General features: G+C 36.6%; 2 protein-coding genes across 3 annotated transcripts in view; one reads left to right on the forward strand and one right to left on the reverse strand.

The window, feature by feature from the left end:
• Window positions 1–824, reverse strand: part of LOC125658790 (uncharacterized) — a 19,880-nt gene extending 19,056 nt beyond the window's left edge. Inside the window, exon 1 of one of the 2 annotated variants that reach the window (XM_048890208.2) lies at window positions 703–824. In XM_048890208.2, the coding sequence (XP_048746165.2) occupies window positions 703–726 (24 nt within the window). In that variant the 5' untranslated portion in view covers window positions 727–824. The remainder of the gene's footprint in view (window positions 1–702) is intronic. The other variant, XM_056148358.1, reaches the window with a different exon arrangement.
• Window positions 825–1,324: 500 nt separating this feature from the next.
• LOC125660169 (DNA-directed RNA polymerase II subunit RPB1-like) overlaps window positions 1,325–26,230 on the forward strand; it is a 65,145-nt gene continuing 40,239 nt past the window's right edge. Inside the window, 27 exon segments of the mRNA XM_056148197.1 lie at window positions 1,325–1,496; window positions 2,430–2,699; window positions 3,547–3,708; window positions 4,425–4,706; window positions 4,899–5,060; window positions 5,279–5,499; window positions 5,622–5,754; window positions 6,307–6,431; window positions 6,563–6,773; window positions 6,921–7,130; window positions 7,365–7,613; window positions 10,249–10,338; window positions 10,463–10,591; window positions 10,735–10,957; window positions 11,148–11,358; window positions 11,547–11,797; window positions 11,887–12,092; window positions 12,225–12,449; window positions 12,591–12,837; window positions 12,958–13,058; window positions 13,150–13,254; window positions 13,345–13,527; window positions 14,279–14,482; window positions 14,606–14,792; window positions 14,895–15,248; window positions 15,592–16,221; window positions 24,673–24,778. Of these exon segments, the coding sequence (XP_056004172.1) occupies window positions 1,416–1,496; window positions 2,430–2,699; window positions 3,547–3,708; window positions 4,425–4,706; window positions 4,899–5,060; window positions 5,279–5,499; window positions 5,622–5,754; window positions 6,307–6,431; window positions 6,563–6,773; window positions 6,921–7,130; window positions 7,365–7,613; window positions 10,249–10,338; window positions 10,463–10,591; window positions 10,735–10,957; window positions 11,148–11,358; window positions 11,547–11,797; window positions 11,887–12,092; window positions 12,225–12,449; window positions 12,591–12,837; window positions 12,958–13,058; window positions 13,150–13,254; window positions 13,345–13,527; window positions 14,279–14,482; window positions 14,606–14,792; window positions 14,895–15,248; window positions 15,592–16,221; window positions 24,673–24,778 (5,558 nt within the window). The 5' untranslated portion in view covers window positions 1,325–1,415.

Consider the following 26,230-nt stretch of genomic DNA (forward strand, 5'->3'; position numbering starts at 1 on the left):
CTGGCTTTTTATAGTTTGCTTACTGAGTACCTGTCGGTAAAGGGAAGTAACTCAGATTCACACGTCACAATAATCGGTTTTATGGAAACAATTCCTTCAAATCATGACCAATCTTCATGAAATTTGATGTGTGACTAGATGGTATATCTAGATGAACATATACTGAGGTAATTTCAGCCCCTTAATTGGTAATTTCGGTCATTTCTTGGGTAATTTCGGTGATTAGCGGTAATTTCGGTGATTCTATGCACCCCCGTACAACATATAAAGTGAAAACCGAGGACCTGTGTTCTGGTTATCATAGGCATAATAAAAAACACACTCAGCTAAATGGTTCCGAGTGCCTAGTTAGGTCTAAATTGATTGCACTTCACGAAAAACTGATGCTGTCTCTAAATGGATGAAAAATGCTCTAAGGGATGCAAAATTGAAACATTAATCATTCAATCAAAACATAAGATGCGAGTAACAACGCTCATCTCAGCTTTAAAGATCGCAAGCAAGCATCTCATAATGTTTCACTGCCACCAATTACATTACTCATTGCCGGTAAAATTCTACTTGTGTCAGTTAATTGCAAATTTAACAGGCTAATAATTCTTCAGAATATAGGTACACATCTCCGTTTGCATTGTTATTCGCACCTAGAGTCTTATCAATTTCTCACAATGTGTCATCAAAATCACTACTTTAAATACATACTTGATCTCCACTGCTTGTTATCATACAATGACGATGATTTTGTTATCTAGTGCGTTTATTTTGTCAATTTATGCGCAGAATAAACTTCGCTTGTGGCCCTTCCATTAAATTATTGTTACGTCGTACTTCATATGTTTCGTATTAAATTTTGCGAAAAACCAGTATTTTTCATTTCATGTATTATTGAAATTCTAAAGTTTTAATAAATCTTTTTCAAATATTTTTAAATCTATTGTATGTGCCATAAGAAATTCATTAAAGAAACCATAGGGATATTTTTTCAATATATTTGCATTTTGATACAGTCCCCAATTCGCGAGTCTTTCGGAAAAGCTGTCCGAGAAGTGCCGAAAAAATTATCTTTTCTTAAAATAATTAGAAAAATCTTTATGATAAGCCAGAAATTTGTGATTTTATATTTCACAGGTACTTAAAATATGGCTTTAAAATAAATCACGTCTAAGAAAAAAATCTACGTTAAATCTATGCTTGATTCACTCAAAGTGTCTTGTATTCAAATCAAACGTTAATGAAACCCAAAATATTTGGTTATATTACGTCATCCCTTGAAATTCTATTTGTGAACCCCGTAGATTGCAAAAGTATAAATACGCGACAGTTTTACTGAGAAAATTTCATAAACGGTGCCCGCCATTGTGAGAGCGGAGTCTACGTACACGAAAGGCGGTGGATGTGTTAACTATTTGTAAACAATGGCATACACCGCCGATTCAAATGCACCTTTACGAGATGTTAAAAGAGTACAGTTTGGGATATTAAGCCCAGATGAAATTGTACGTGTTAGAAATTCAATTTTGTTGATTATGTGTTTGATTTAAATAGTCAGAGAAGCAATATTGATCAGTAACATTATTGAAGTAACATATCCCACAATTCCGTCACCACTATATGAGTACAGTAGCCTTCAATGTATAGGCTAGTGTTTCAATATATCGCTGTACATACTAAGAAATTATCTTTTGATCGTGGAAATCTATATTTTTACTCTTGTACCACAGTGAAAAATAGGCTTGTGTGAAATAAATTTGTCGCATTTTCATTATTTACTAAATTTGTGATTATATCCTAAGGCATGGTATTCTCGATAAGGGGGGGGGGGGGGGGGGGGGGGGGGGGTGCTTTTACATTGGGAAAAACTGCTATGGAATAAAGCTGCAAAGTTAATATCCAAAGTATCCCGAGTGATGTGTTTGTAACAAAATAAACCAACTATTGATTTGTGATCTTTTTTATCCTCCTTTTGGAAAGTTACAGGCGTAATTATGGGAAAAACACCTTATTTTCATCATTGGGATGTGGACTCTGAGTTCAGCCTTCCACAGACCCTATAAATCTTGTACAAGGAAAACGGATTAAATCTGTTTTTTTGGCATGTTTGAAATGTTGACGGGAGGGAAATTCACTTAAAATAAAATCACTAAGATTTATTCATATAAAGATAATGTATATGTTAAATAAAGTTCTGCCAAACATTTGAGGATTGTGCCAAGATTTCGAACTACTTTTGTGAGAAAAATCGTCTAAGTATTTCCGATGCTTAAATTACTGTAACAGTACATGCCAGTACTTTTTGAAATATTACGTCAATTGATGGGATGTATTTATATAAGATTAATGTAGAATTCACTTGGATGCTTTGGGTATAGGCCTGCAGGAAACTATATTTTACTAATACTCTAATAACTAACTATGTGTTGCTGTTGTAGAGACGCATGTCAGTTACTGATGGTGGAATCAAGTACTCTGAGGTCACCGAGGGTGGCCGCCCCAAGTTGGGTGGTCTCATGGATCCTCGTCAAGGCACCATTGACAGATCGGCTAGATGTCAGACGTGTGCAGGGAACATCTCAGAATGTCCTGGACATTTTGGTCATATAGAGCTTGCCAAACCAGTATTTCATATAGGTTTTCTTGTGAAGACCATCAAAGTTCTCAGATGTGTTTGTTTCTTCTGCTCCAAGCTTCTTGTTGACCCGGTTAGTATTGCTCGACAACAATGTTTTAGTTTACAGCGTATTATTCAACTGAAATTAACAAGAATGAAACATTTTTTTGGTGTAATAATCTTGGTGTTTTTCATGACTTGTCAGATAATTTCAAAACATGTATACAGCATTATTTTAGCTGTAGTTTTCTTGTTGCTGTTTCCACTTGTAACAAAATTGAAATTTAAACTGCATTGAATATTATACAGTTATTGACTAGGTTCAAGAAAAACGGCTGAATGGATCTGTTGCCCAAAGCCTATGGCCTCGAGCAACAGGTCTGTCTGAGGGTCAAACAAAACAGTTGTCCTCGGACGCAGTCTATAACTGTTTTGTTATATATCTTCATTTTTTTTTAAAAGTTGTTTTTACTTAATGAACATGGTTTGTTGACTGAACTTTAAACAAGTCAGTATGATTGCATACATTTATCAATGTATCCACTAGTTTAAAAACATACCCAATATCTTAATTCATAATCAAGAATTGCATTTTCTGTGTTTCTGCTCTGCATTTCATCTTATAAATCCTGTATTTCATCATCAGTCAAATCGATGAACCTTACCATTTCTTGAACAAAGCAGCAGACCAAGAATCGCATGACTTGTATAGCCAATAGAAATAAGACAGACATTTGCCTGATCAACAGTTCATTAATTGTTGATCAATCAATAGACCACAAATGCTAGAGTTGGTTTATTAGTTAAAATGAAATGAAGGTGTCTGTTAATCTATGCTACATAGAGAGAGGATTTATTTGGAACAGATAAAATTTTGATAGGCAGGTCTGACATCTCACGGATTCATTTAATTCACAAGTCAACTTTTATCTTTACAGACACACCCAAAGATGAAAGAAATATTGTCGAAGTCCAGGGCTTATCCAAGAAAGCGATTGGTAGCAGTGTATGATTTATGTAAATCCCGAAAAGTGTGTGAAGGAGGAGATGAAATGGACTCAAAACTTGGGGATGACAACCAAGATGGAGATCAAAAGAAGGTAGAGAACCTTTACTGTATACCACACAGAATATCACTGGCCCACAAACAATATCACTGGCCCACAAACAATATTACTGGCACACAAACAATATCACTGGCCCACAAACAATATCACTGGCCCACAAACAGTATCACTGGCCATGGCAATGGAATTAACAGTACTGCTATACTTACAGGAATTGTAGAATTTAAACTCGATATGAAACTATTTATGATGCTGGGGAAATATGGTCACCATCCCATCTATTTTGCCATTGCTACATGTATCTGTTTGTAGTTTTGGCATTGTCATTTACAGCTGAGGTCGATCATTAATCTGAAACGTTATACATCCTCATGTTAAATGAGTGGCTGTGAATTGTTTCAGTTTAGTGGCTGTGTTTGTAGACATTGTGAATGAACATATCTTGTTTGTGAATGTCTAGGCCAGGTGAAATGACCTGATATCAAAGAAAAGGAAATGTATTTTAGTTGATTGATGATGGGATTTCTTAGCTTCATTGTATTACAGAAGCATAGAGGTCTGTAGAATTCATAAATAATGATAGTTCATCCATCTATATTAAAGGATGTGAAGATGGATAAATGGGCAGGCAAAGTCAACATGAGAAAGACCACATGCTAGCCAGTGTATCAAGGGATCAGAAATGCTGTATTTTATGTAAACCATGTAGTATTCAATTGAATTATTAAAATATCATGATTTTCATATAGGGACATGGGGGATGTGGTAGATACCAGCCCAAAATCAAGAGGAACGGACTTGAGTTAATTGCTGAGTGGAAAGATACCAACGAAGACTCGCAGGAGAAAAAAATTATCTTGACAGCTGACAGAGTTCATGAAATATTCAAAAGAATTTCGGATGAAGAATGTCAGGTGTTGGGTATGGATCCTAAGTTCTCCCGTCCAGATTGGATGATTGTTACAGTTATGCCAGTGCCACCATTGGCTGTTCGACCAGCTGTTGTCATGTTTGGATCAGCTAGAAATCAGGTATAATGTTTTATCAATTTGTATATTCGATAAACATTAGGCTTCAAACATAAATAAAAATCTGACTGTGCCAAAGACAAGTTTAAAAAAAAATTGTGCAAGTTGACCCAACATTATCTGTGCTACTCTTGAAAAAGTGCAATGTGATAGATTATACTAAAGTTGTCTTTCATCTTTCATTTATATTGACAGGATGACTTGACCCATAAACTAGCAGACATAATCAAAGCTAACAACCAGCTACGACGAAACGAGCAGAACGGAGCCGCCTCCCACATCATTTCTGAGGACATGAAGATGTTGCAGTATCATGTGGCAACATTTACAGACAATGAACTTCCAGGTCTTCCCAAGGTTAGAGCCCGAGATAAATATTGGGATAATTGGTAAACAGAGATAGATAAATTAACCAGGAATTATAAATTTTATATATATGTAGAAGCATAATAAAGACCAATTTGGCAAATTCACTTGTAAATATTAGCTATCTAAGGACAAAGTGCTAAGGTGTGTGTATACTCTTTAAATAATGAGTTTAATGGAGAAGTGTATGGTGTAACTTTGAATTTCAGGCTGTTCAGAAGTCTGGCCGTCCACTGAAATCTGTCAAACAGAGGCTAAAGGGGAAGGAAGGTCGTGTCAGAGGAAACTTGATGGGGAAACGTGTGGATTTCTCTGCCAGAACTGTCATTACCCCAGACCCCAACTTGAGGATTGATCAAGTCGGTGTGCCAAGGTCCATTGCACAGAATATGACCTTCCCAGACCTGGTCACTCCATTCAATATCGACAGGTTAGTTCAATTGACAATATTGTAGTGAATAGTTTCGGAGAAATGCAAATGTTGTACCATGTTAATTGAAGATGAAGTTCATGCGAGATCTGTACATCTTACACTGTGAAATGAATGTTTAGAATGCAGGAACTTGTGAGGAGGGGAGCCAATCAGTACCCAGGTGCCAAGTACATCATTCGTGACAATGGAGAAAGGATTGATCTGAGGTTTCACCCCAAAGCAAGTGATCTCCATTTACAAATAGGTTACAAGGTCAGTATCTATCTGGGATAAAGACACTTGTAGGAATTAAAAGACATTGCTCTTGTTAAAGGTTTACAATGTAAATTCATGATATTAGGGATTTATGAAGGGGTTTTTTTAACCAGTGGGGAAGGGAAGCTTTTCCCTTTAGAGGGAAAATGAATGTTTCCCCTTCTGTAAAGACTTTTCTTCAGATGTAGAAAACTCCCAATAAGAGAATTTTCATATTTAATATCGTATATGACTCTTGCCAAAACTTTATGGATATTCTATTATCATGTTTTATTATTATGATATCGAAGTTCAGCAATATAAATGATTATCAGTAATCAGTCCGTTATACACCCATTCTGAGATATTGTAATTTGAGGAGGGGGGGGGGGGGGGGCTGTCCCTGATCCACACCCTGGGGAGCTCACATCTGCATCTAAAAAATTCCTCTTAAATATGAATTCAGTCTATTTGGAGTTCACACAGTACCACACATGATAGATGTTCTTCAGTTGATTTTTTTTTTTTTTTTTTTAATTTATGGAAACTCTTTGGATATTGATTCTATAGGTGGAAAGACACATGCAAGACAACGACTATGTAGTGTTCAATAGACAGCCTACTCTCCACAAAATGAGTATGATGTGTCACAAGGTCAAAGTTTTACCTTGGTCTACCTTCAGGCTGAATCTCAGGTAAGTGGTCACTTGTAAGTTGAAGCTTGTGATATTTATGTTTATGATGTTTACTTTTTAATGCCCAATGATCAGTTTTCCTTATATAACACATTTCATTTTCACAAGATTTCTTTTGGATGTATTTTTAGTGTAACCACCCCATACAATGCTGATTTTGATGGAGATGAAATGAACCTTCACTTACCTCAATCCCTAGAAACAAAGGCTGAAATTTCCAATTTGGCCTTGGTACCCAGAATGATCATTACACCACAGGCTAACAGACCAGTTATGGGCATTGTGCAGGACACACTGACTGCTGTGAGAAAAATGACCAAAAGAGATGTTTTCTTGGACAGGGTTTGTCAATTATATGTCAACATTTATTGCAGACAAATGTACATTAACAGTATCTCTTGGAAATCTTTTGTGTACATTTTATATACTTGCTTAAAATTTGTCTCATTAACACAGCATTTTTACAGTCAAAAAGGTTTTGTTCTGTAGGGCCAAGTGATGAACCTTCTCATGTTCTTGCCCCGATGGGATGGCCATGTTCCCCAGCCAGCAATTCTGAAGCCCAAGCCCTTGTGGACAGGAAAGCAGCTGTTCTCATTAGTCATCCCAGGTCGTACTAATTGTATCAGAACCCACAGCACCCACCCAGATGAGGAAGACAAAGGACCATACAAGTGGATTTCCCCAGGGGACACAAAGGTAGATGGTGCTACTTGTACTTGTTAAATGTTATTTTTCCAAGTTATTGAAGCTTTTTATTTTAAGAACACAAAGGACAACAGTAAATGTCTGATTTTGTAATGTGATGTGAAATTTGTATATTTAAATAGTGTGCAGAGGTATAGCATATTAAAGCAATAGAAAAATTATTTAATAGGAAATATATGATATGTATTTTGTAATATATGATATGTATTTTGAAATGTACCCCAGGTGCTGATTGAGGATGGTATGCTGATTAGTGGGATTCTGTGTAAGAAGACACTGGGAACCTCGAGCGGCTCACTTGCCCATGTTGTTTTCATGGAGTATGGTTTTGAGGTGGCAGGTTTAATGTATGGTCACATCCAGTCATTGGTCAACAACTGGCTGTTGTTGGAGGGACACAGCATTGGTATAGGGGACACTATTGCAGATCCCCAGACCTACATAGATATCCAGGATACCATCAAAAAAGCAAAGGTAAAAGTACATTTGAAGACAATGTTCAGCCATAAAAAGTAGAAATTTGGGAAAAGTAGGGGAAGGTATGTGACTCATTATTTGCTTTACATGATTTTATCCCCAAGGGTACTAAAACTGTGTATATATCATGCAAATCAATTATTTTCCTATTGATTATGGTATTTTCCTGTTTATTATAATTTTGTTCAATAAAATAAATAAAATTATTGTTGTGACTTGAATTGTCTTAATTTAATTAACACTGGAAGTTCAATTTCATCCCTTTCTGGAAGCCATTTTTTTGGGACATGGTTAGTGTCACAAACTTTCAACAAAAATCTCCCTTTTATGTCCCAAGTTGTGTCATAATTGTCTGTGATTTTTAAAATATTGGTATTGTGTCTTAAAAAATCATATTTTCAAAAAATTAAATTTTCTTCCGTATTACACGAAATTATCGACTTTAGTAAATGGCTTATTTGACGTGCGAGTCTGTCAATGCCGGCATACAACTTTCACACCTAATTTCTATTCATTAAACCCTCCTTAAGCCGTATTTTGCTTGTAACATTTCGAAAACAACTTGTTTTCTTTATATATGTACAACGGTATGATTATCCAAGGTCTAATTCGAGTATTTTCTCGTTTTGAAAAAGTATATACTAATTATCTGTCCGATTTTCGTGTTACGTGAAATCTACTTTCATTATGCAAATGACATAGAAATGCTATAAATATTCGGGGAAATCCAGTTGCTCAAGCGCAGTCGGTATATCCGGGTCTCTTTTTAACTTAAATACGTCACACTCTTCATCGACAACAACTTCAAGATCAGCACGAAATATGTCTGTCCTAAGAGTTACGTGATGTTACGTGAAGAGATGAGTTACGTGAAAACAGAAAAAAAGTTGGATTTATTTCTGAACAAGTGATTACAAATTCAAAATGACAACATTATACGTAAATGTGAGGTCCATGGTAATTAAAAAGAGCAGATTTTTTGTTGGCCAATCAATGGATTTGACTGTTCCCAGAATATATCAAAATTGACAGACATGCTAAAAATAGACACGTAACAATTACAGACATCAAAAACTTAAAGTGGAAAAATACGACTTAAGCGTTTTGAACCGCACAAAATTGTACCGATCATTGCTTTAACTATGAAAATAGAATGTTAAAATTATTGTTTTGTTCTCATATCTGACGGAATCCCATTGTTTTTATATAGATTTTGTGCATCACGTAACAGTTCCAGACATTTCACGCAACTAAATGTTTTTTATCAACACAAAACATTCCCTGTCGCTATATAACTTTATGTGCATTGGTGTTCAAGCACCGATGCTTTACAACATTGTTTGGGTGTTTGTTGTTGGTGGGGGTGTCTATTTTATTGCCCCTCAATTTATTTTACTATACTTTTGTCAATTTTAAAAGCACAAGAAAAAAATTACAGGGGGGGGGGTGTTGCAGGATAGTTTTTTAAATATAAACCATAGAGAATCTAATGGATGCTCCCTTATTCAATATTATTTCTAAACATTTTTTCCCTTTAAGCCCATAAACAGTGACCAGAATGGTATACATATAAAATGTCAAACATAAAGATTCTATATCATTGTAAATGTGGATCATGTACAATGTAACCCTCAAATGAGTACTGATTTTTCAGATTTTGTTACTCTTGTCCCAATCACTGGAATTATTTCAATCAAAATGTCCAGGATATACATGACTAATGTGTTAGAAAGTGCCCAATTTCAAAAACACTTGTTTCCAGCTCCTTAAATTAGAGATCTTACCATCTGTGCTTGTTAATATTTTGTGTTTTGTATATTTTTGGTTTTCTGTATATGTTTCTCAGGTTATTCATACCTGTATCTTGGATATGAGTTAACTGTATCATGCCTCCTTCATATCCTTGGTACTTCTTTATTACATATCTTAGACTTTTAAAATTCTTTAAACATAATGTGAGATTGCCTTACAAAAAAAAAAAAAGAAGAAAAGACAATAAACATGATAAACGTCTGTCTTGTTACGTGATTATATTTCTGATTACTTTGCTTTTTTTCATTTATACCAAATATCTACCACTCACCATGTAGTTTCAAAGATAGATATGGTTTAGCAGCTGTTGTCAAGAATGAAACTATAGCCATCATGTACAACATTTTGACACTATTTTGAAACTGACAGAAATATACTGCTAGTGTCTGCATTTAAGACTATGTTTAACAAGTACGATTACCAAATAAATATAGAAAGTTTAAATACCATTGGATATGTCATAAAAAAGAACACTATTATTTGTCATTATAAAGTATGAAACGTGTGAAATAAGTTTCTTGGTTCTTTGTATTAGTTAAAAATTCTTTCTTATGTCTGTCCTGTTACGTGAGTTTTTCAGTACATACAACATGCAAAAAATGGCCTCTAAAATTAAAAATAAAAGTTAAACTATCTTTGCATCATTTTTTCTTGAAAATATAGGTATCATTGATTATAAAACAAGCAATTATAATGCTATAAAGCAAAGTTTAATTTTCACACTGTATGTCCCACCTTCTAAGATGTAAAGCAAATAATCAGTCATCTATGAATTGACTTTCCATCTTTTGTTTCTGTATTTTGTGGTGGTTGATTTCAGCATGATGTGATAGAAGTTATTGAGAAGGCACACAATGATGATTTGGAACCAACTCCTGGTAACACCCTCAGACAGACTTTTGAAAATATGGTAAGTGTTTTAAAAAAACCTAAGTACAACATAAGAATTTCACACTTTTGTAATGAATTATATGGATTAATGATTTACTGCAGTGCATCCAATTAAAATTTACATATAAACTGCCAATTAACAGGTGAACCGAATCTTAAACGATGCCAGAGATAAGACAGGAAGCAAAGCTCAGAAATCTCTATCAGATTACAACAACTTCAAGGCTATGGTGGTGGCAGGTTCAAAGGGATCCAAGATCAACATTTCACAGGTCTGTACAGGACACTCAGACAGAACCATGTGGTCAAAGCCTTTTTTACGACCCAGTTATTTTGAAGAAAATAGTAATGAGGACATGTGTTGGTAGGAAATAAGGATGTTGATAAGTTCCTAATGATGTGTTTTTTTAAATAGGTTATTGCATGTGTAGGACAACAGAACGTGGAAGGAAAACGTATTCCTTTCGGTTTCCGACATAGAACTTTGCCACATTTCATTAAGGATGACTATGGTCCAGAGTCTAGAGGTTTTGTAGAAAACTCGTACCTTGCCGGATTGACACCATCAGAGTTCTACTTTCACGCCATGGGAGGTCGTGAAGGGTTGATTGATACTGCTGTCAAAACAGCAGAAACCGGTACTTTTTCTTACTGGATTATTGATTAATGAAATGCTTAACTTTCAGTATGAAGTGTTCATGATTATATAATACCAAAATTTGGAGATGAATTTTAAATGGAATTTTTACAGAAATGTTTTACAATTTCAAATGGGATTTTTTACTGAAAAGTTGAATACATTGTCTACAAATGTGGGTCAATTTCCAGGTTACATTCAGAGAAGACTGATCAAAGCTATGGAGAGTGTGATGGTGAAATATGATGGAACTGTGCGTAACCAGGTGGAACAGTTGGTACAGCTTCGTTATGGAGAGGACGGACTAGATGCAGTACATGTCGAGTTCCAGACCATGCCAACTCTCAAACCTTCCAATAGGGCATTTGAGAGGCAGTTTAAATTTGATGCAACAAATGAAAGGTTAGTTCACACACTTCAGTAAAAGTGTTTTTTGGGGTGTTTTTTTTTTAACAATATTTTATTATGTATAATACATAAAAGGATTGGACAACAGGTGTTGCCTATATAAGCCCTCTCCAAAAAGTGTTGGGTGTGTTACTTGTTCTACGACTTATATTTTTGATGTATGTATTTGGATGTTTTTGTAGGTATATGAAGAAATGCTTATCAGAGGAAGTGATAAAGGACCTGATGGGAGATGCACATTCTGTGTCACAGTTGGAGAAAGAGTGGGATCAGCTGAAAGAGGACAGGGATATTCTCCGTTCTATCTTCCCAACAGGAGACAGCAAGGTGGTCCTACCTTGTAATCTTCAGAGGATGATCTGGAATGCACAGAAAATCTTCCGTATTGACGTTCACAAGCCCACAGACCTACACCCTATTAAAGTTGTGGAAGGTTGGTGCTTAATTGTTGATGCACTGTGTTAATGTAGTAAATTGTATACAAATCCATGAAACATTCTCTAAATTTTCTTGTGTTGGTAGGTGTGGACGAGCTGTGTAAGCGTCTGAATGTGGTAGTAGGGGAGGACAGGCTCAGTGTCCAGGCTAATGCCAATGCTACTCTATTGATCAAATGTCTGGTCAGATCTACACTGTGTGCTAAGCGTGTGACAGAGGAATTCCGACTGAGCTCTGAGGCATTTGAATGGCTTATTGGAGAAATTGAATCCAGATTCCAGCAAGCTCAAGTAAGTTGCCTTCATTCATAAACCTATGTAATTTTTTATCCTGTTTTTTTTTTTTTTTTAAAGTATCGAGTATTAAATGTGAAAAATTTCAGGTATCCTAAATTCAAAATAACGGAAGGTAAACTATTTCAGGTACATCCAGGTGAAATGGTGGGTGCCCTTGCTGCCCAGTCTCTGGGAGAACCTGCCACCCAGATGACACTGAACACTTTCCATTATGCTGGTGTGTCTGCCAAGAACGTAACCCTTGGTGTGCCACGTCTTAAGGAAATCATCAACATATCAAAGAAACCCAAGACACCGTCCCTGACAGTGTATTTAATTGGTCAGGCTGCAAGAGATGCTGAGAAAGCAAAGGTAAGTGGAGAAAATCACGAAGGACATGCTGAATTGTGTTTTCTGAATCATTGAGTACAAGATTTGAGAATGTTTAATTTTTGAGGAACTATGTGTAATTTTGATTTTTTCTGTAGACTTTAAGGATTTCTTCCATTTTAGGATGTGTTGTGCAGATTAGAACACACCACTCTACGCAAGGTGACAGCAAATACTGCTATCTACTATGATCCTGACCCTCAAAACACAGTTATTTCTGAGGATCAGGAGTGGGTGAATGTGTACTATGAGATGCCTGACTTTGACGTGTCTAAAATATCAGCCTGGCTGCTAAGAATTGAATTGGACAGGAAGAGAATGACAGACAAAAAACTTACCATGGAACAGATATCCGAAAAGATAACTGCAGGTAAAAAGTTCAGGAAGGTGTATATGCTTCATTAAGTTAGATAACAGAAACAACAAATCTAATACATTTAAAATTTTGAATGAACTTGTATTTTGCAAGTGTCTTCTTTGATTTTTTTAGGATTTGGGGATGATCTAAATTGCATCTTCAATGATGACAATGCAGAGAAGCTTGTCCTCCGCATCAGGATTATGAATTCGGATGAGAGCAAAATGCAGAATGTAAGTTCTTTTACAGTAGATGCTGTGCAGATTTCTAGGGGGGGATAAAACTCTGGTTACTGAAATTTAATTTGTGTCAATTATTTTACAGGAGGAGGATATTGTAGATAAAATGGAAGATGATGTGTTCTTGAGATGTATAGAAGCAAATTTATTGTCAGACATGACTCTGCAGGGAATTGAAGCGATTGCCAAGGTATAGTGTACTTGACTCCAAATGATTTGTAAATGAAATGTTCTATTTTATCATGAAGCAAGATATTACAGTGCAGCTTTCAATTTCTAGGTGTACATGCACTTGCCAAATACTGAAGACAAGAAGAGGATTTTCATTACAGAGGAGGGAGAGTTTAAAGCAGTGGCTGAATGGATCCTGGAAACTGATGGTACAGCTCTGATGAAGGTTCTTAGTCAGAGAGATGTAGACCCAATCCGATCCACTACCAATGACATCGTAGAAGTCTTCTCTGTAAGTTTAGAATTTCTGATCTTCATCAGGTAAAAAACAAAAAGATATATAATTTGGTTTTGTTAAAAAAAAATGTCTCCCCAGCTTCCCAAATTGAAAGTGCCCTAAATAGACGCACACACAAACAAGCCTCCCTTAGTGTACTGCATGGTATGGAGGTAAAAGCGTGAGGAGGAACATAGACAATTATGAACTGCACTTTGTGTATTTAGGTAAAAGATGGAGAAAAGATTCAAAAAGAAAAAGAACATTTATGGAGAAGGCTTATATAGACAATGCCTGTTGCCTAATCCATTAATGTCTGTACATAATAGAATATTGTTTAAATAAAAAAGATGTTACCAATGTTATTGTTGATCATGATACAAAATTAATGACTTATGCTGAAGTACATGTACCAGTAGGAAAGTAAACATACCCTTGTACATGAAGAAAAGCTATAAACCACTGCTCCGAGATCCATTGTAAATCGTTGGAAAATATTAAATCCCTGGATCAGAACAATGTGAACATCATTAAATGATAATGAAGTGTTGTTCAAAATTTCAAGTCAATCCGATAAGCCAGGCATGAGAAGCGTTCACAAGATTTTGTGACTGACAGATCTACAAAAAGTACAAAACATAATGTCTCCCCTGGAAGAGAGGAAACATGAATAGGTTAATAAAAAGGACATACTGTCTAATTCAGAGTGTACTGCATTGTATAAGAAATGTATGAAATGAATACATTGACTTATTTTCTATCGCAGATCCTTGGTATAGAGGCTGTAAGAAAGTCCATAGAGAAGGAGATGAACCATGTCATTTCTTTTGATGGCTCCTATGTCAACTACAGGCATCTGTCTCTGTTGTGTGACTCCATGACAGCCAAAGGTCATCTGATGGCAATTACAAGACATGGAATCAACAGACAGGAAACAGGGGCCTTGGCTCGGTGCTCCTTTGAAGAAACGGTAAGACATGATGTACTGTGCAATCTAGTCTTTGTTATTATATAGCATTCGTTTGTATGTCCACAATGCATTTATGAAGCTCATCAGATTTTCACAATCTGCATTTATTATTTTTTTGTGTAGGTGGATATTTTGATGGAGGCTGCTTCTCATGGAGAAATGGATCCCATGAAGGGCGTGTCGGAATGTATAATGGTAGGCCAGCTGTCTAGAATTGGAACAGGGAGCTTTGATTTGTTACTGGATGCTGAGAAGTGCAAGTATGGAATGGAGATTCCGACCAACATTGGAGCAGGAATGCCAGGTGGAAGTAAGTATTAAACAAGGCCATTATATTTCTAAAGTTTATGATGGTGTAGAACAGTTTCCACAAATTTCCGTGTTACTAACTTTTTGTTTTCTCTTTAAATAGTCGGTACTGGTTTGTTCTTTGGAGCTGGAAGTAGCCCAACAGCAGGAATGTCACCTCAAATGACACCATGGCAGCAAGGAGCAACTCCAGCCTACGCCAGTGCATGGTCACCTGGAGTGGGCAGTGGAATGACCCCAGGAGCAGCAGGATTCTCACCATCTGCTGCCAGTGAGAGTGGGTACAGTCCTGGCTACAGCCCTGCCTGGTCACCTCAGCCAGGTTCACCAGGACCAGCAAGTCCCTACATACCCAGCCCAGGGGGAGCCATGTCGCCTAGCTACTCCCCAGCCTCTCCTTCTTATGTGCCCTCTTCTCCTGCTGCTACACCACAAAGTCCAGGATATTCACCAACTAGTCCGTCGTACTCGCCAACTAGTCCAGGATACTCTCCAACATCTCCAAACTACAGTCCGACTAGTCCATCTTATTCCCCGACAAGCCCGAGCTACAGCCCAACATCACCTTCTTACAGTCCGACTAGCCCCTCGTATTCTCCAACAAGCCCGAGTTATAGTCCGACATCGCCCTCCTACAGCCCAACCAGTCCATCTTATTCTCCAACAAGTCCATCATATTCTCCGACTAGTCCATCATACAGTCCTACAAGTCCTTCCTATTCCCCTACAAGTCCATCATATTCCCCAACGTCTCCCTCATATTCTCCAACGAGCCCATCTTATTCTCCAACATCACCAAGTTACAGTCCTACTTCTCCAAGCTATTCTCCAACCTCTCCCAGTTACTCTCCCACAAGTCCAAGTTACTCTCCGACCTCTCCCAGTTATTCTCCGACTAGTCCTTCGTACAGTCCTTCAAGTCCTTCTTACAGCCCAAGCTCCCCAAGTTATTCTCCTACAAGCCCCAGTTACAGCCCAACAAGCCCAAGTTACTCTCCCAGCAGTCCAAAGTACAGTCCTACAAGTCCATCTTACTCCCCCACAAGCCCCTCGTATTCCCCCAGCTCCCCACAATACTCCCCCTCATCTCCCAAATATTCTCCTTCCAGCCCCTCCTATTCCCCCAGCAGTCCTAAGTACACCCCCAACTCTCCCACTTACTCCCCTTCCTCTCCCAACTATAGCCCCACTTCTCCCGAGTACAGCCCAAGTTCTCCGCGATACAGTCCAAGTCCAAAGTATTCCCCCACGTCGCCTACCTATTCACCTACCAGCCCTAGACATTCTCCGGCTAGCCCATCTTATTCCCCCTCAAGCCCGCAGTATACCCCTACTAGCCCAACCTACACCCCATCATCACCTCAGTACACACCTACCAGTTCACGGTACTCACCAGACACACCTGGATCTCAATGAAAAGCAGGAGGGAAGTGAACTGAGGAAAAGACCTGATGGATTTACTGCATCAGTGGAAGTGACTGGCTTTGGAATGGAACACGGTGTTACTTCTGTGGGGTTTTTTGGGAGTTTTTTTGCGTTGAAGTATTTGACTGCCACTGATGAAATTATCATCGATGAGAATTGCCATTATACATTCATAAAGGATTTGTGGAAAATTCACCAGTGTTTTATCCAAATACAAGGAAATTTGATGACGTGATTTTTTCACCTTGACATCAGACACATTTTTATCACATTTGTAGATATTCATCAACATGTTTTGTTTACATACAGGAATCCGGATATTTGATTTGTATCATACCTTGAGAAAGGGTTATTCTCTCATTTGTGAGGGAAAAAATTATGATTTCCTTTATTGTGAAAAGAGAAAGATGTCTTTATTTTTTTAAATTGTATGTGCGACTAGAAAGCCATGATATATATTGTGCATATATTGAACGAAAGTAGGGATATTTGTAATGTGTATCAAACGAAGGGTGTTTGTTATGTGTACATGCATGTAGAGTCTGGAAGTGTGTTGTCCGTGGGTAAATTCTGTTGGTTATTTATGGATGATGTACAGTGAAGCCTCAGCCACACCATGACGTGCTTCAGAACTGGTATCTGTCTTACAATATGCACAGATCCAGCCCAATATGTCTTTTTTGTAAATATAAATCGCACATACATAGATATATAAACAAGACATTTGATATCAATATCATTTCACTTCTGAAAATATTTTCATCATTTTCATATTTGATTAATGTGGTGCTGGTAAGATATTCAAGACTACAATCTTAAAGCAAGACCAGCATGCTGAATCATTGATGGGTTGTTTTTATAAAGTCTGATTTAAAAAGTAGTTTTGTGAACACAAAAAAATTGTATATAATGTACAGTGTTTTGATAGTATAATTGTCTTTGTGATATATATATTGGAATGTTATTAAAAGCTGCAATATGCATATTTGTCGAAAGAGAAAGTGGATGTTTAATGTGTACTGTGGGGTATATTGTCCATGGGTGATTTTTATGTTTATTGTTTATTTTGGCTCTGTTGAGCTTTTTTTAATGAAAGTTTGTCCATCGTTTGTGTTTTTCTCTGAACTATTAAAATCACATCAATTAAAAAAAATGTCAAAAACTATAAGTCTAAACATTCATGCATGTTATGTCTATATAGACTTTGAACCTTGTCTGGCAAGTACAAAGTCATTAATGTATGATGCAACTGATTGGGTGAGCAATGCTTATGATCTGCCATGCATAGATTCAGTCCATTGTTTTTAAAGATGGTACAGTACCTTTTTGTATGTATGTATTTTGCATTATATGTATTTCAGATCTTGGTTAACACAGTATGAAATAATGTGTTTGATCTAGGTGTTGTATGTCCAGAAGTTGAACAGGATTGGTAAACTAGCTATTTTTCAATTGCATTTTGTAATACAACTTCTTTATATGTATAATTGAAATGTCTGGCTTTTATTGAGAAATATATTGTAAATATTCATGTACATTGAAACAACACAGGGAACAATGAACATAATTTACTACTTTTTTTTTTATTAATGATAAAGGACATGTTTGCTGTAGGATGTAATGTGAATGATGTGTGATGTCTATTGTAAAGGGAAACTGCAATTGAAGGAGTTACACTGTACCTGTGTAGTACCATTGTCTAGAAGATAATAACCACTGCTCCTTTATGTTCTGTTCAATGACATGGATAATGTTGATGTCTTGAATATATACAGCATTGTTTTCACTGCAGTGTGATCTTTGTTTTCACTGAAGTGTATTTTTTGTTATGTTGCAATTGGACATCATATTTGGTGTTAGTGTAACACTGCATTAACTGGGGGGAGAGAAAACTGTGCAATCAAAGTAAATTGAAACTGGATCTTTAATGCGCCTCCAGGAATTTTATGACTGTGCCTGGTGACTGTTCTAGTTTGGCTACATATGGCTAAAATGACGAGATGTGTTGATTTTTTGAAAATACGGACATTTAAAACAATTGTGGAATTGATTCATTTGAAATAAAAATGAGAAAAAAGCATTCTTTTGTTTTTGTGAAGTGTGCATGAGGAAATTGGCATGAACATGGATTATGATTTGATAGATCTGTTCCAAGGTCAATAGGTTCAAAATCCTTAGAAAGAAGGGGGCTTGGGTTCTATCCTCAATTAAATTATTCATATGAAAGATACCAATTTAATTCAGGAGGCACATTGATCACCTTCGCCCTTCTCTTCAGTTGCGATTTTTAATGGGGTTTGTTTTTTTTTTTTAGCTCACTTGGGCTGAAAGCTAACGAGCTTTTCTGGTCATCTGTAAACTTCACGTTTTCTACTTCTCCAGAACTACTGGGCCAATTTCAACCAAACTTGACAAAAAGCATCCCTGGTTGAAGGGATTTCAATTTTGTTCAAATGAAGAGCCATGTCCCCTCAAATGAGAAATAATCTCAAAAATAGGATGGGGTCATTTAAAAATCTCGAGAACCACTGGACCAGAAGAGAAAGTTTGCATGAAAGCCTCATGACATAGTGCAGATTCAAATTTGTTATAATCATGGGTAGGATGGGGCCACAATAGGGGATCAAAGTTTTACATACAAATTTATAGGGAAAATCTTATTCTCAAGAACCACTGGTCTAGAATAGCTTCCTGTAAAAGGCATGGCCCCAAGGGTTAGGTTGGGACCACAATAGGGATCAAAGTTTTACATGCGAATATATAGGGGAACTATAAATATGGGTCAGGGTGCCTCAGGTGAGCGATGCGGCCCATGGGCCTCGTGTTATCAATCTTTATTCTTATGAAAATTGTGACCCCAAAGGATCACAATATTCACATTACATAGAGATGCGTCAACACCAATATGACTAACATGATCTTGCTGTTTTAGATAAGACTAAGGTTATAGATCGTGGTAAGATATGAAGACCTTGCCATCAGAAATCTACATGCAGAATATGAAAGCTCTATCTTAAATAGCTTAAGAAATATTAATTAAGATTTTTATTAAAAGTAGGTCAAGGTCACAAGATCAAACACCGAAGTCAGGGCCGTAAATTACATGGAGGCGGAGGAGGCAGCTGCCTCCTCCAACTTTTGAGCCAAAAAAAAATTTAAATTTAAAGTTCATTAGAATTTATGTTGTTTCCAATAACTAAGAACATGATATCTCCCTTGAAAAGCATTCCAAACCTTTCTTTTAGAATGAGTTAGTCAAGTAACATCTTTGAAGGCCCTAGAATCAAGGATTTTGCACGAAACGTGTTCAGTGTGCACAAAATGTGCTCAGCGTCTGGGGGCCTGGGCGGCCCCCAGACCCTCGCCTAATTTCCTGACTCCTCCAAATTGAAGGTTAATTTACGGCCCTGGAAGTATATCAAGGCCTTGCAATAAAGAATATATGAACAAAATATAAACGCTTTATCTTAAATAGTTCAGGAGCACGTTTTGAATATCTATAATTTTTTTTTTAAATGTCTTTCTATAAACAACATTGTTTATAGGAAGACATTTTTTTTTTTTAGTAATAAACATTTTTTTTAAAAAAAACGTCAAGTGCCTGTGTTCAGTAGATCCCACCTTTGGTATATCCAGGGGTCCATGTTTGCCCGACTTCCTATTTTGTATTCCTTATAGGAGTTATGAGATTGATCATTGTTCGTTATCATCACCTTTCATTGACTAGGTCAGGGGTTTAAAAGGTGGGTCTAACTCTAAGATCAAGGTCACAAGACCAAGGTTCATGAAATAAAATGGTCTTGTCATAAAGAACCTATATACAAACTATGAAAGACCAACCTTAGATAGTTAGGAGAAATCAAATAGGTCAGGGATTTTATTTAAAAGTAGGTCAAACTTCCAGGTCAAAAGATTAAACATCAGTGTGTTCAAGGTCTTGCAATAAAGAATCTATATTCAAAATGTGAAAGCCCCACCTAAAATAGTTCCGAATACATTCTGTAGTTTGTGTTTTCTTAAATGTAGGTCAAACACTAACACCAAGTTCAAAAGGTCAAAGATCATGATATGAAATGAAAGGCCTTGCCAAAAGAAAAACACGCGCACATACACATGGTTACGTGCTGTTGGGAGGTTTGGTTCCGCAGGTCGTGAGTTGGTATCTGGTAGGGGCGGAAGTGGGTGTCCAAATAAAGTGAAATTTTCTGTGCTTTATATTGAATATTTCTTACCTAAGGCATTTATGTTTATTTAGGAGTCCAGCGCTATTTCTATGCTTTATAACAAAAATATTTCATATGTATGGAGAGCCAAATTAACATAAACTCAAATCATTGAAGATATCTTAAATTATTTGAAGATATCATCAATTCATTTGGTGCGCGCAACAATTTAAAGATCTCTTCAAATAATTAATGATATCTTCAATTCTGAACTATTGCGTGCATTAATTGAATTGATAATAGCATTAATTCTTCAGCTGAATTGAAGCGCGCTTTAATTGAATTAATGATCACTTCAAATGAATTAATGATATCAACAATTGAATTGATGCGCGCTACAATTCAATTGAAGAGAGCAATGATTGATATAATGCGCGCATTAAATAAATTGATGAGAGCAATAATTGAATTGATGCGCGCATTAATTCATTTGATTAGAGCGATAATTGATTTCATGCGCGCATTAATTCAGTTATTGCTCTCTTCAATTGAATTAATGATATCTTTAATTCATTTGAAGAGAGCAATGATTCTTTTAGAGAGAGCAACTATATAATTAAAGATATCTTCAATCGACTGTAAGTCGCAGAAAGGAATGTTTAGAGAGCTATAGTCGTGACCTCGGTGTAGGCGTTGCTATAGTCGTGACCGCGGTGTAGGCGTTGCTATAGTCGTGACCTCGGTGTAGGCGTTGCAGGTCAGGGAACAAATTTTAACCTTGGCTCAATTTTTCTAACTAAGAGAATGGGGCCTCGATGTAAACCATGATCTGACAGGAAAGACAGAACTATCAAGGTATAGATATCTTCGATATGTTATCTAATATTTTCTAAACTCTCGTTTCAAATTAATTTCTACTAAAACGATGTTTATAAATACCGATTAACTTTCCCGTGATCATCACTGACAATACGAAACCAAAATCTCTGAAGTAAATTATGTTTACATTGTCGATTATACGGATAATGCACGTATATATTCGTTCTGAAATACTATGAAAATTTGAATTCACAAACATATCCATGTATAAGATTTAAATTGTACTTTTCAATTGATTCTATCCATTGGAAGTAACTGTCATTGGAGACAAGACACAGTATTCAGACCTGTTATCGACTGTGCAAATACAGGTAGTTTACTCCGCCGCGGTATAAACGTGGTCCCGCGAAGCCCCGCTATAAAAAACCGCGACGGTGTAATGCGGAATGGATTAACTTTCCGTCGCGGTGACGCGGTAAATAAGGGATCCGCGTTGTCTGTACTGTACAGATGCCTCATGACTAGGTCTTTAATTGGGTACCAAAACTTTTGATCTAGTGATCTGTACTTTGGACTTTGACCTATTTTCGATAACTTTGACCTTTGTCTTATCTTTTGAACCGAAGGAGGTGTCGCTTTAACATTTCATATGTAAATGCCTCATGACAAGACTTTCTTTTAGAATCAACATTTTTGACCTTTATTGTACTTGAACTTTAACTACTAATCAAATACTTTAACATTGGCTATACCTATTTTAGCCGAGATAGGGCTTTGGTATTTCACTTATAGTTGCTTCATGACAAGAACTTTTTTGTACTAAGATTTGACCTTGGACTTTGACCTACTTTTCAGAAACCTTGGCCATATATTTTGAACCGAAGGGAACAAGGCTTTGATATTTCACATTTAGATGCCTTGTGATGAGACCTTTGGTTTTGATATCAAGACCTTGGACCTTGACCCTCTTTTCAAAAAACGTTAACCCTGGCTATACATCTTTTGAACCAAGTGATGAGTAGGCCTTTGACACTTCACATATAGATGCCTCATTATCGGGGCTGTCACGTGATACCAACTCTTTTGATCTCGTAACCAACTTTTCAAAAACTTCAACCTTTTGAACCAAAGGATAAAGGTTACGTAGAGTACGCCCGCAGGCACTCGACGTTTTAAATATCTCTAATAAAAAAATGTCTTCCTGTAACATAATATTATGTTTACAGGAAGACAATTTTTTTTATTAGAGATATTTAAAACGTCGAGTGCCTGTGAGTACGGCACGCTTCCCGGCGAGCTATGTGTTGTCTTTTGACAGCTCTTGTTTCAAGTGTGCACTGTCCTGAAAATAATACGATGTATAGAATTGTACTCACAACAAGAATGTTCTTGGGATGATATTGGATTTCAATATTAAAGTAGTTAACTATCTGATTGAAATTTGATCTGCTCACGTACTTGTAACATAACTCGTGTAGCGTATGTGTTGCCCATGTCTAATTACAATATACATAGACGTTGATTAAACGAGTTTTTGAATTGTAGAACTATACTGTGCACCGCAGTGACCTTGAACGTGATAAAGTAACAGACCCGAACCATGGAGTATGGAATCCGGATAGGGCCACGTAGTCGATGGTGCGATGGCGCGATAATGCGATGACGATGACGAGATGTTGCGATAGCGCGATGACGATGGTAAGATGGCGCGATAATGCGATAACGATGATGCGATAGTGCGATGGAGCGATACTACGATGGCGATGATGCGACAACGCGATACTGATTACATAATGGTATCGCGTTATCGCATCATCGCCATCGTACCATCGCGTCATCGCAGTATCGCTCCATCGCACCATTGTTATCGCGCCATCTTACCATCGTCATCGCGCTATCGCACCATCGCGTCATCGTCATCGCGCCATCGTCATCGCATTATCGCGCCATCGACCCAAACCTCGATGATGCGATGGTGCGATAGTGAACTACGTGGCCCTATCCGGATTCCATAATGGAGCGACAAGTTAGCAGAAACTAAAATCTTTGAAGATATTATTTTAAAATTACTTGAAGATCTCATCAATTAAAATTATTGTATGCGATGATTGTTCCCCTTTCAAAAAAGTCTTGCGCTCATCAATTGATATAATTAATTAAATTGAAGAAAGCAATAATTGTTTGCACCAATAACATGAAAGGTGAAGATAACGAACAGTGAGCAATCTCATAACTCCTATAAGCAATACAAAATAGATAATTGGGCAAACACAGACCCCTGGACACACCAAAGGTGGAATCAGGTGCCTAGGATGAGTAAGCATCCCCTGTCGACCGGTCACACCCGCCGTTAGCCCTATATCCTGATCAGGTAAACGGAGTTATCCGTAGTCAAATTCAGTGTGCCAAGAACGGCCTAACAAGTCAGACATCATATCTCTCTCTTAAAATGAATTATAGCGCGCATGAATTCAATTGTTGATATTATCATTTCATCTGAAGAGAAAAGCAGCAGCAGAATAATCAATGTGTCGTGTACTACTTGCACTCAATTGACACCTGTGGCCTAGATTGTTCCAGAGTATGCATGTATGTATGTATGTATGTATGTATGTATGTATGTATGTATGTATGTATGTATGCATTTTCTATATACATAAATAAAATACTGTTGAAATGAAATTGTCTTTCAATTAGTAATTGTAAATAAATCTTATAAATGGTTTGATTGCCAAATGCTAGTAAATTATGTTGCTTATCGAGACAACAAATGCTATATGGAGCGACAAATCAACATCCTTCGCTATTTGAAGACAAAATGAGTTAATTTGATGCGCGCAGCAAGTCAATTAAAGATCTACTCAAATAATTAATGGTATGTTTAAATCTGGTGATGTCAACTTGATTGATTGAATTCATTTACTGTGCACAATGATATTTAATTGACAGATATATTTAGATAATGAAAGATATCTTCAATTATTTGAATTTATGCTGGCTTGATAATTTCGGTATACCAACTTATAACCCAAATCAGGCCCGTGGGAAGTATTTACGGGGTGGGACGTTAGTTCCATGAAGCTGAACGTTGAAAATGATTACGAAATTATAATTTATAACCTTACGCGGACGTAAAGTTCTCAAGAATGAATTTTTGAATTTGCTGAAATGTAAAGATGTAGCTGATCAATACCCCCCCCCCCCCCCCCCCCCCCCCCCCCCCCCCACCGAGTACGAATGTCTCATAGTACACCCTAACAAATACCGGAAAACCAAGATGGCGGAAAAACGCAGAAGGAAGGATTTTGGTTAGATTTCTTTAAGGTATAAATAGCTGTATCTGTTAAAGACTAAGATAAAATTATGATATTAATGTAATCACTTTCAGTACTTCCCAACAAATTTAGCTGGTAAAAATCTATATTTTATCACATGCAGTACGGTAACAGGCGGTCTACTAATTGCACTTGAGAGGAAATTCGAATTTTTAAGAATTTTATTGCAGAACAATGGCTCGTTACGATAGTGACGACGATAGAAAGAAACGAAAGAAGAAGAAAAAGAAGCATTCCCGATCAAGGTTGGTATAACTGTTATTGTTTTGAATTATAATAGGAAACGGCAAACCTTAACTTTAAAATATTTTACTATATCTATCACATGTGTTGGGGTCTTAACATCGGTAAACGAAACGTTTCGCCCCGAAAGACGGTATAGGGATAGGATAGAGTCACAATATGCGATCAAAGTTTTATATTGGAATATATAAGGAATAAATTAAAACATTTTCTTCAAGAGTAGCAATACAATACAATAAATCGTGTCGAAATTCAAATGCTTCCAAGTTGTTTGGATTCAGGTTTTTTTTAAGTCCCCATGTCTATAGTCAGGGGACATATTGTTCTTGGTCTGTCTGTCTGAAACTTTAACCTTGTTCATAACTTGTAGGTGATAGGACTCTCTGAAAGGGCTCTCATATTTTATATTTGCATTTCTTGAGACAAGACCATTTGATCGTACCAAAAGTTTAACCTTTTTATCCTGACCTAGAGTTTGACCGACTTTTAAAAAAACCTAACCTATTCAATATAGCCTGAACTAGTTAAGGTAGAGCTTTGAATTCATATTTTGTACGTGTATATAGTCTTTGATTCCTTATGGCAAGACCTTTCCTTCTGTACTATGATCTGTGACCTTGACCTTCTCCAGAATAGCAAGGTCATGTTAGTGATATTGGTATTGAGGAATCCCTGTAAAAAGGTATTTAAAAAAATTATCAAGTAATTTTTTATATATTTATTTAGCTATTTCAAAATTTAAAAAAAGTGGTTATGATAATGGACCAGATTGTTAATTTTCACTTCTCAGTCAAACCACATTGCTTTCAAACACTTCTCAAAATTTTCTTATCTATGAATGAAAATAACATTGACAATTTCAGGAAATTTGCACAATTCATGTCAGATGTCCACATTTGCTTGCCTTCATCTCTCCCTTAACCGATTTAGTTCTATTTCATAGATGCTCAAATCAAAGCACTCTGCCTTTCTAGGATATCCAATCAAAGCTTATCAATCATAATAGCTTGTCATTCAGGGCTTTCAACAAATTTAAAAGTAGGAGGCTGAAATGAAAAAGTAGAAGGCGATCCAATGCTTGGCGCCCTTACGGCCGGGGGTCTGGGGGCCGCTTAAGGCCCCCAGAAGCTCTGGGGTAAATGACGCAAAATCCTGCATTCTGTCGGTTTCCTGGCACTTAAATGCAGCTTTGAAATTGTCATTTTTTTGCCTGAAATTTTTACTTTTGCCATGAATTTATTGTTTCATATGTGAAATTTTCTGTTCATGCAAAGACTTAAAAAATTCAACATTGCAAAGTACTAATTTTGATGCAAAATGAAAAATAAAGTGCATCAAGATAACTACATGTAATTATTTTTTGCAATGCTGTATCAATTAATTTTTAAGTGTCTTTGCTTGAACAGAAACTTTCACTTTTATTTCTACATTTGTACTGAAAGTTTATAAGACTG

The sequence above is a fragment of the Ostrea edulis genome, chromosome 9, assembly GCF_947568905.1.
Source record: "Ostrea edulis chromosome 9, xbOstEdul1.1, whole genome shotgun sequence".
NCBI lineage: Eukaryota > Metazoa > Mollusca > Bivalvia > Ostreida > Ostreidae > Ostrea > Ostrea edulis.